Source organism: Lupinus angustifolius, unplaced genomic scaffold (assembly GCF_001865875.1).
Source record: "Lupinus angustifolius cultivar Tanjil unplaced genomic scaffold, LupAngTanjil_v1.0 Scaffold_21_32, whole genome shotgun sequence".
In the NCBI taxonomy this organism is placed as follows: Eukaryota; Viridiplantae; Streptophyta; class Magnoliopsida; order Fabales; family Fabaceae; genus Lupinus; species Lupinus angustifolius.
Genome location: NW_017719572.1, coordinates 5,795 through 17,620, shown reverse-complemented (window position 1 = coordinate 17,620; position 11,826 = coordinate 5,795). Strand labels below are relative to the sequence as shown.

General features: G+C 33.8%; 1 protein-coding gene across 1 annotated transcript; it reads left to right on the top strand.

Moving 5' to 3' along the window:
* The first annotated feature begins 2,855 nt into the window (after window positions 1–2,855).
* Window positions 2,856–6,367, top strand: LOC109338272 (F-box/kelch-repeat protein At3g23880-like). The gene is made up of 4 exons (XM_019575467.1): window positions 2,856–3,781; window positions 5,052–5,059; window positions 5,367–5,556; window positions 6,263–6,367. Exons 1-4 carry the CDS (start codon window positions 2,900–2,902, stop codon window positions 6,365–6,367), a joined length of 1,185 nt encoding a protein of 394 aa, XP_019431012.1. The 5' UTR covers window positions 2,856–2,899.
* The last annotated feature ends 5,459 nt before the right edge of the window (window positions 6,368–11,826 follow it).

Genomic DNA, 11,826 nt, shown 5'->3' with positions numbered 1-11,826 from the left:
TAGAAAATTTCAATAGATTAAACATTTTTGTCAAATGGTCTAATAAAATGTACAAAAATAATTAAGTTTTATCTTATATGAAACCTAATAGAAGTATGAAGTTATAAATTCATTGATAACATAGGAAACCCAAAGGTACTTAGAAATACGTGTGAAAACCCCGCATGTGGGTACTTGTATGGCTACGAGTGAGTATGGATGACAATGTACACGAGTGGGCACAGGTAGTAGCTACTCGCTACCCATTCTGAAATATGAGATCATTACTTATACCAGCCCATATCTGTATGGATATCCACATGCGTGTTTTTCACGTGTATTTCTGAATACTCGCGGGTGAAACGGGTACTTACAGTTTCTTACATTATTAATGAATTTCTAACTTCGTACTTATATTATGTTTCATATGAGATGAAACTTAATTATTTTTATGTCTTTTGATTGAATATTTGGAAAAAATGCTAAATTTGTTGGTGTTTTCTATTTGTGTGATTTAATATTCTCATTCCTTAAGAAAAATATATATTTTTCTTTGCAATACATATATATTTCTACATATGTAATGGTCTTTGTATTGTTTTACCACCAAATTCAATAAAAGATGTAGAAAAGGTAAAAAAGTAAACAAAGTAAAAAGAAAAGATGTATATAGTGTAATGATGATCAATATAATATACTTAGTATTTTAATTAAAGGTAATATAATAATCATATAAATAAAGGGTATTCACAGACACGGATAACATAATACTCATACTCGTCCGTATGTACTACGAGTGTTTTAAAAACCCGTTTGTAAAAACTGTGGGTACCCATTTGTGACTCGTACTCATGTGCATACGGGTTTTACACACGAGTACCTATAAGTACGAGTGTTTTTGTCATCCCTATAAATAAGTATGGCTAATGTTCTTATATTTCAAAACGAGTAACGGATAGCTGCTACCCGTACCTACCCGTGTCCGTTGACATCTCTATTCACACTTAAATAAAAGGAACACTAAACTGCAATTACAAAAGATAGTGAGAGAATCCAGTTACTCAATAGTAAGTTTCAATTCTAAAAAAATACAATAATTTAAATTAGTGAATAAATCTAAATTGATAACTAAAATGTAAAGTAAGTTTTCTAAACTAAGTGATACCGAACATCATGCATGCATGTTCAGAAAACACTATCAGACTTGGAAATAAATAAGAATGAAATAGAAAGATAGCAGTGGAGGAGGTTGGTATCTCAATTTATTGTGAGAGAAATTACGATGGTTCCTTTTCATATTGATTTTGCTGCAATATCATATCAGTTGTGCTCTACAACTTTTGTTTCAAGGTTTCCCTCTTTTCCCAATTCTATTTCTTTCTTCTTTGTTTCTAAGAATTGAATACCACATTTGTTTCTTTTAATGAGAAACATAAATAGTTACTGTATCAGTTAGTGACCCAGCCAATGTTATGTTTCTATTTCCTTTTCTTTGATTCATATTGTATGCATTGTGTTTGATAAAATGCTAAAGCCACTCCGCTATTATTAACAGGGATAATGTTGAAATGTTCATTGCTAACCTAATCCAGAGAAATTAGGATTTTGGAGACAAAAATGAGAAATTAGGGCTTAGAGCCCCCTAACCTAATCTAGAGGATTGTGGTTGAGTGAGAGTGAGAGGAAGAAGAAGTACTTCACTAGCTTTGATAAGAAGATGGAGTGTCACCGGCACTAAATATAGTTGGCAAATTTGGTTGAGTGTACAATTCAGTTTGATTTACACTATTTTCCAAATTCAGAAACTTTCAATCAAACTGTAGGCAATCGGTTCCACATAAAATCGAATCAAACCATAAAATTGAATTGTATTATATTTTATCAGTTTGATTTGGTTCGATTTTCTTGGTTTTGTAGTTCAATTTGGAACCACTTGTAGCCTTACTCACCACTAATTTATTATTAATGTTAGTTATATTATTTTAATAATTAATAGATCTATTAAGATATGTAGGTTAAAATTCAAAGCATTAGAAATACAAGAACAATAACCAAACTTTTATCTCATCTAGGTGGGGTTGACTACTTGGATAGAACAATACCGTAATGTTCTATCATAAATCATGTTCATTTACCATTAAGGTGTTGGTCTAGTAGTGTATGGCCATACTAGATCCCTAGAAAGACCAAATGGTCAATAACTCGATTCATGAGAACAATACTTGTTGGGAGGGTCAGTCATGCACCCAACGAAAGAGATTAGTTCCTTATCCATAAGGAGATGAGATATCCTTGGTAGTACAAAAAAATCATATTAATTGATAAAACATAATTCTCTAAGTTATTCTTAATTGTTTCACCTAAGATTTTTCTTGATATACTCTCCTTATGGGGGTTTCTATTGGTCTCCTTCACTTATGTCAAAACCACCTAAGGTTCAACCCTATAATATCTTTTCTACAATAGGAGCTACTCTAATTTTCTCTTTAATGCATCTATTTCTAATTCTATCTTGTCTAATGGGTCCACTAATCCAACGCAATATTATCATCTCTGCGACATGAAGTCGATTTTCTTGTTGACATTTAACTGCCCAACATTCAATCTCATATAATATTGCAGGTCTTATATTTGTATGATAAATTTTAGTATCAAGCTTAAATGATAATTTTTTATCACATATGACACTTGAAACACTTTGTCATTTCATCCATACCATAAATAATTGGGGATAACTTGACAAAATAGAATCGTACGATCTCATATGTAACTGCAAAAAAAGAAGATTTGAGTACACAAGATCCCCTTTATTAACGTTTAAAAAAACGAGGACAACAACATTATAGGGCTTAGATAGTAGTCATTTCATCACCACCATCTTGTTTGTTATTATCCGATTCCAACAGTTAACCTGTCGCCAATGAAAAATCATTGTGCCCAAACATCCCTTTCTGGAGTTCTCCTTGATGAACTCATCTTTGAGATCCTTTCTTGGCTTCCTGCGATATTACTTTTGCGTTTTAGGTGTATCTGTAAGTCTTGGAAATCTCTCATCTCTGATCCAAATTTCATTAAACTACATCTTCAAAGAGCCCCCAAAAATGCCAACCTCATATTAACCCTGATTGGTAATCATGGGAAGAGATCGGCCATATCCTGCTTGTTTCGTTCTTTACTCCATCACAAACCATCATCACCCACAACTGTCATTGCTGAAAATCTTCACTACAGATTAAAATTGATGAAACACACAGGTATTGGAGTCTCCTGCAATGGCTTGATTTGCTTGGTTCGTGCCTTTCCTAGAAATTTCCGTGGAAACGAATTTCATAAATACAGGGTCCGCTTATGGAACCCTGTTACTAAGTTGTTTTCCAAAAGATCTGCCGACTTGTTAGTTAAGGTGGAAGGCCGTGCATTTGATTCTGCTGAGTTCGGGTTTTGGTACGATAAATTAACTGAAACTTACAAGGTGGTAGCTGTCCTCGTGGATAACGGAGCTTCAGTCGAGAATTTGGAGCGAACTGAGGTGAGAGTTTATGGGTTTGGTGACAATGATGATTGTTGGAGAAAAATTCATGGTTTTCCAGTTTTCCCAATTCAGCTGCATCAAGACAGAAAATGTGTAAATGACACTTTTAATTGGTTAGCACTTCGCAACTACAATTCTCATTATAAATGGGACAGCGACACAATAACTATTGATCAATTGGTAATTGTTTCGCTTGACCTAAGTAAGGAGAGATACACACAATTTTCGCTGCCTCGTGGTTTTGATCAAAAGAATAATATATGTTCACTTGTAAACAAATCATTAATAAAATTGATTAATATAAGGATATATCGCTTTCATTAATGAATAGATCTATAAAATTGATGGCTAATATGTGAGCTTAATTTATTTAAACTAAATTTATTATTGGAATAAGTGGATACGACCTCTCAAAATACACGCATATGTTTATATTGAGTACCACAATTCTATTTCTTTCTTCATTGTTTCTAAGAATTGAGTACCACATATGTTTATATTAAACATAAATAGTTATTGTATCAGTTAATGGCGCAGCCAATGTTATGTTTCTATTTACTCTTCTTTGATTCATATTGTATGCATTGTGTTTAATAAAATGCTAAAACCACTATGCTATTATTAAAAGGGATAACAAACCCCAAATAAATACTGCACTACCCTTATAGTAATGTTGAAATGTTCATTGCTGAACTAATCCAGAGAAATTAAGAATTTGGAGACAAAAATGAGAAATTAGGGCTTAGAGCTCCCTAACCTAATCCACAGGATTGTGCTTGAAGGAGAGTGAGAGGAAGAAGAAGTACTTCACTAGCTTTGATAAGAAGATGGATTGTCATTGGCACTAAGTATAGTTAGCAAATTTGGTTGAGTGTACAATTCAGTTTGGTTTACACAGTTTTCCAAATTCAGAAACTGTGAATCAAACTGTAGGCAATCAGTTCCACATAAAATGGAATCAAACCATGAAATTGAATTGTATTATATTTTATCAGTTTGATTTGGTTCGATTTTCTTCGTTTTGTAGTTCAATTTGGAACCACTTATAGCCTTACTCACCACTAATTTATTATTAATGTTAGTTATATTATTTTAATAATTAATAAATTTATCAAGATATGTAGGTTAAAATTCAAAGAATTAGAAATACAAGAACAATAACCAAGTTTTTATCTCACCTAGGTGGAGTTGGCTATTCAGATAGAACAATACCGTAATGTTCTATCATAAATCATGTTCATTTACCAATAAGGCGTTGGTCTAGTGGTGTTAGGCCATACTAGATCTCTAGAAAGACCAAATGGTCAATAGCTCGATTCATGAGAGCAATACTTGTTGGAAGGGTCAGCCATGCACCCAACGAAAGAGATTAGTAGTCATCTCACCACCACCACCTTGTTTGTAATTATCCGATTCCAACAGTTAACCCGTCGCCAATGAAAAATCATTATGCCTAAACATCCCTTTCTCGAGTTCTCCTTGATGAACTCATCTTTGAGATTCTTTCTTGGCTTCCTGCGATATTACTTCTGAGTTTCAGGTGTATCTGTAAGTCTTGGAAATCTCTCATCTCTGATCCAAATTTCATTAAATTGCATCTTCAAAGAGCCCCCAAAAATGCCAACCTCATATTAACCTTGATTGGTAATCATGGCAAGAGATCGGCCATATCCTGCTCCTTTCGTTCTTTATTCCACCACAAACCATCGTCACCCACAACTGTCGTTGCTGAAAATGTTCACTACAAATTAAAATTGATGAAACACACAAGTATTGGAGTCTCCTGCAATGGCATGATTTGCTTGGTTCGTGCTTTTCCTAGAAATTTTCGAGGAAACAAATTTCATAAATACAGGGTCCACTTATGGAACCCTGTTACTAAGTTATTTCCCAAAAGATCTGCTGACTTGTTAGTTAAGGTGGAAGGCCGTGTATTTGATTCTGCTGAGTTCGGGTTTTGGTATGATAAATTAACTGAAACTTACAAGGTGGTAGCTGTCCTCGTGGATAACGGAGCTTCGGTCGAGAATTTGGAGAGAACTGAGGTGAGAGTTTATAGGTTTGGTGACAATACAAGGTGTTTTGTTAGTGCTTGAGCGCCTTTTAAAACTTCTGTTCAATGTATAAACTCATTTTGATTGCATTTGACCTGTTGAAGAACTTAGATTGCCTTTTCTTCCACTGTATAAGGGAACCTTTCTCATGAGCATGTCATTACTGAAATTCAGCATTCCTTTATTCATACTCGGCTCTTTCCTTATATGATAGTAGCTGCTAACTTACTATTAGGTAAAGTTACAAACAAGATAGGTGGAAAACTAGAGTCTGGTATAAACTCCAAACATTTTGATGTTGGTGTATGTTGTTGACATACCTGTCTTTGTTGACCCACATATGTTTCAGTACTTGATCTAGACCATTGTATCATTCATGGTACAGAGTTATGTTCTAACAGTAAAGGGTGAAGCTAACTCCTTTCTTTAGACCTTTTAGCATGATGCATGCATCTATTCTTGTGTGTTGTGTGTTTCTACTTTGCCTTTTCTGTGTTTTGATGTTCTTGATTAATATTGGAACCTCAACTTGTAATTTCTTTTACTTTCTCATGTGTATTAATTCTGTTTGATAAAATGTTGTTATCATTCTGCTATTATCTTGTGTGTAATTTTTCTTTCTGTTTCACAAGTATTTCATCTGAATAATGAAAGATCTGGTGACTTGTTCTGTTTTTTTAATTGGAATTCGTTATAGAAGCATGAGGTTTTGGGTTCCATATATGGTCATGAAAAGATGATAGCAAGAGTATGTTCTGTTCCTAGCTTTTCAAATGATTCTATTCCTAGTCAATTGTTCTAATTCTGAAGTGTATTACTCCAAATTCTATATATAGTTTTTGCATTGAATTTTCTTAATTACATATATTGGTTAATGAGTTTCATAACTCACAGAATCATATCATGTAGAGACACACTTTCTTAATTACTTGTATTGGATTTTGGTCTGTGTAAGGAATTTCTTTTGGTTGATTAAGAAAAGGATGCAAAAAGTTATTTTGGTTCCATATACCAAACATGGATCATAATCCTTAATGATGCTCATTTATGGACAATGTATCCTTGTATTCATGATAATTTAGAATTAAGTATAGCGTGCAAGGAATAAGGAAATTGGGCTTTCTATTTATCTCAATATACTTAGTATCTTTCTATTTATCTCAATTGAAGAAATTGTGTTTTCTAGTAAGTCACTTCCTATAATATATATTTAGGAAGAGACTCATATCATAACATTTCTCATATAAAAATTATGAAATAATAAATCTGGGTCTTACAACTATACATAGATGGTTAAAATTAAAAAGTTAATTGTTGATCAAATGATCACTTAAAAAAATCTTGTGTATTTGTATTTTAATTTTAACAATTCAAATAAGATTAAGTGATCTATTATAATTATTCTCATTTTTGTTTAGCCTATTTTTATAAAATTTTAAAAATTTCTTTTCTTTTTCAAAATAAAAAAAAACAGTTTGAAATAGGTATCTTCATAAATTTTGAAGCATCCTTACCATACGAGGAATTAAGTAAATATCATTTGCAATTTTTGTAAAAATATTTTTATCATAAAAACATTTTTTAAATGTCTAGGAATTAAGTTTGAAATAATGAGTTCTAAAGAAAATATAATAAAAAACATTACAAAACTATTTAATTGAGATATTACAAAATGTAATGTTACAGAAAGCAAAATGTAGAATTTGTGAGAATTTCCCTACACAATGAGCCTTAGTTGCATCAGCTTAAGCCAAAACCATTAGAAGATTTCTTCCTCTTCTCTTTGCTGCTAATTATTGTTGCAACAACCTTACAAACTATTCCATTCATGACCCAATAAAGTATTTTCTGTTATCAATTCTCGTCAATCAATTAAAAGAATATCTTTAATTTAACTCAATTCATTAATCAAATTTAAATTGAAAATTCCGTACTTTTGATTTTCTTATTGAACATAGGGGTACATAGAATAAATCAAGGGTATAATTAAGTATTTAAGTTTTTAATAAAATAAATCAAGGGTATAATTAGTCCATCCAGTTAACAAGTGCACCATTATAGGGTCAACTCATATGAGAATATTGTGCTATTGTGAGAAATGATAACTTTTATTTATAGCCATTAGATACAAAGTGATCGTTATGATTACATTCAAAATAAAAAAGGTCATGTGATTATCTTATCTTATAAGTTACTTAGCACATTTGTATTCTTCTACTTTCTTCAACCTTTTTCTCTTTTTTTCTTTTGTTTTTGCCTTCTACTACTTCCACTTATATTTGCGTTTTTCCACTTTTTCCTTGGTAGTACTATTACATAATAGTTTTAAGAATTGATCGCTCAAGCCTACCATTGGAAACACTCGTCGCTGTTTGAGCACCCATGCCTTTAGGCTTCAATGAGATGGGTTTTTAACATAGTCCTTTATGTGTTTGACATAATATCTCATGGAGAATCTGAGTGAAGAGAACTATTATTTTCTTTGATTTTGTTATGTTAGTGGACAAATGAATTAGAGAAGTTCTAATTTTTATAGATGCATTCAAATTTGGAAGACATGGTGATATTAATTAATTATGATGTATCCTGATCATATCATCATTGTTATCGCTGATGATTGTTCTTCATAAGATGGTTAGATTTTCCTTAGCTTGCAAGCCAGGGGAGCAGGGGGGTCAAAAATGTGCCCTAGAAAAGTAATTCACCAACATCATCAACTCAACAAAAATTACTAGAGTTACAAACTAACTGAATAGTCTATATCATCATCACCTACAATTGAAAAAAACCATAAAAACCCTTCACATATAATGTAATTAATCTCTTGAAAAAATGAATAATTTTTTCCCCTTTATGTAACACTAGTGTGTTGACAGGCACTCCCGTGCCTGTCAACCCGCTTTCCTATTGCTTGTAACGTGTAGTCTGTATATTATATTTATGAATGATAGTACTTTGTATTAAATAAAAGTATTTCGCAATTGTGTTTATTCGAGTGTTGTAATTGAATAAATTTTTTAAAGATTGAACATTCAAATAGTTTAGTAACCCACGTTTATTTTTATAGGTAAACTATATCATTAAGACATAATCGTTGAAATAAATCATAATATATAAGGTCTTCATGAAATGTTTGTCAATTGCATTCTTATTTTTGTATTAATGATTACACAAAGTAATAGACATGATAAATCGAGTAATGAATTTCCTTTGATATAAGGAAATTGAGCAAATTATTATAAACTACGAAAAATCCATTCCTTTTTCAAGACGTCACATTTTTATAAACTACGAAAAATAAATAACTAATATCTAATGGTAATTGAAAATGACACAACACTTTTCTGAATACCTCTTTATTAATAATTAGACTTGACCCTACAATACATTTAACAGGGTGTTGTTTGGTCAAGTAAGATGCTAGTACAAAATACAAGGCGAAATCTAATCATCTCCTAAACTGAAGCTATACAAAATAGACTGAGTTATTCAGCACTACAAAAGTACCCTACACAGATACCCTAACCCCAAAAAGCAAAACGAGAAAGGAAATGACTCCTAATGGCTAGCTCTAGTGTCAACGAGGGCACTAAAACCCTCACTCGGACCCTCCTCCATCTTGGAGTCAAAAGAGAGGTCTACCACTTCGATGGAATCCTCTATCCAGATCAACTCCACACAATCCTCCACCTCAAATTCTATCTCCTCCACAGTGTCATAGGTCGAACCCAGTGAGCTAATCCATGTTCTCGCCTCTGCCTACGGTTATGGTGTGGTCCACCGAGTAGCTCTCTTGGACAATAGGGAACAAATCACATCGTTCCAACTCCTTCGCCCCGTCGATGGCCCAACAACAGCTGGTCCATATGGAGTCATAGACTGGTAGATGATACGGTCGATACCGGTCTCCGATCTAGCAGAGTGATGGAAGCCTCTAAGTACGCGTGATGGGATGGGAAGCGCATCGTGGTGTCGTCACACACAATCTCCAGTTCCAAGGCACAATGGCCAATGTTGGTGTAGCTACTTCCGTCCATCGTCTATGCCCCCTCCTGGGACATCGAGAATCGATAACTCTGAATCCTTGTTGAATGGTCCATCTAGACGAGAATGTGTACTGAAAACAAGCAGAAAGAAATGGAGGAAGGCATCTAATGAATATTTTTCATCGACGACATAGAATAATACAAAATATCACATTTAGACATAACACACATAATATACATTCTATATTATCACATACATAAATGCAAATGATGAATGATGTTGTAACTCATACTATGATGATCAAAATCGACAAGTTCAGTGTATGAATGTTATGTTTTTTCATCCATCCTTACACCAATGTCATCCTAATAAACTATTCGAAAATAACCGAGAGTACAGGTCCCATAACAAGGATATATGATCGCTATGTTCCAAAGGAACTGTCTATATCAGGATGGTGTCATATCAAACACTTTCTAGGCATCCCTCTCATCGATCCTGATTGCAAAGAGGGGTTGTCACATATCATCTAGTTTGCATTGTGAGAGTTGTCCGATCAAACAGAATACCTCATCTAGGAATACATGGGACTCGTCTCACCTAGACTTTCCCTCAAGGCTTTGCTGACGCATCACTGCCATCACCGACCCTCTCAACATCTCGGGGCTCATTCATCTCCAGTAATTTTCCTGTCCACTACTTCATTATTTACAATGAGTATGCACACTAACCAATGTTAGCAGATTAAATCTTTTAACCATTCTTTTATATTAATACACCCATCCTAAGACATCTCCCATCATGAATGCTTCTAGTGGGACCTGATCTTATCATCAACAAAGGAAAACCTAATCTCCACTATAAACCATCCTGTATCACCCTGGACGGCCTAATGGGCAAGCCTCTTTCGGTCAGACGATCTCCCTGCGTGGGAAAACATAACCATTCGGGCCTCGCCCTTACAATATTAATTTTAGCATTCATTACTTTGGTTATGATGAACTTCTTTTACAAACTCTCAAGAGTCTAATGTGATTGTTACTTCTTATGAAGTTTACATCTTTGGAGTATATTATCCCCAACGAAGGATGTTTATAGGTTTTATTGAAGAAGAATGAGTTTTAGAAACTAGAACTTGAAGAAAATGAAACCTTGGTAGAAAAGTTATCATTGGACTCTCTCCGAAGTGAGAGCTGACACTCAAACGATAAAAAATATCCAACCTTCCTGGAGACCTCTCTCGCCCAAGCAAGAGCTGTTGATAATCGATTATGCCTACACGCTAGACGATTATCATAGTTACAAATTAAAATTATTGGGACCTCTTCGCCCAAGCGAGAGCTGTCGCTCAAGTGAGGGATCTGATGATCGATTATACCTATAAGTTAATCAATTATATCAGTTACAAGATGAAATTACTGGGACCTCTCGCCCGAGCGAGAGAATGGCGCTCAAGCGAGGAAAACAAGTCAAAAATTACTAGGACCTCTCGCCCAAGTGAGACTTGTCGCTCAAGCGACAAAAGCACGACCAACTCGCTGGAGGCTTCTCGCCCAAGCGAGGGTTCTGATAATCGATTATACCTAAGCGTTAATCGATTATCACAATTACAATTATTCGGATAATGTTCATCCATGGATAACCACAACATCACTCCACACAAAGACCTAACTTAAACGATATGGGTTAAGAAACCAAATGTACTTAATCCAAACAAACATACAATCGATTAAGTACATGATTTCTTAATACCCAAAACAACTCCAAAATTTTGAGGTAGTTTAGGAGGCCCGAATATCATTTTTTGACACCACTATATCACGGTGTATTCTCTCCCACCTTAGGTTGTCGAGTGCGTGATTCCCTTTAAGTGTAAATGAGTAGGTTGTCCAACTCTTCGGAAGCAAACACACAAAAAAATTAGTGGGTTTGTGAATTAAATTTTTGCATGATAACCCTAAGGTAAAGACACCTTTTAACTTATTATGAACTCAATCACTTTCATCCATTCGGTTCAAGATTACATATTCTTGAACCATCCTTTATAATCAAAAGTCTTGTTTAAGAAGCACTCATTTTTAAACTAAGACTTTAACAAAGCCTGTACTTTTAACTTTAACACAAATTAATACTTTCATGAAGACTTTTTAAGGCATATTCACCACATTAAGATAAGTTTCCTAACCAAAATCAACACTTTAGATCAAGATATCTTAAGTTAAACTTACCACTTTAAAGTAAGTTAACTCAAGTGGATTCAATAAAACTCTATGG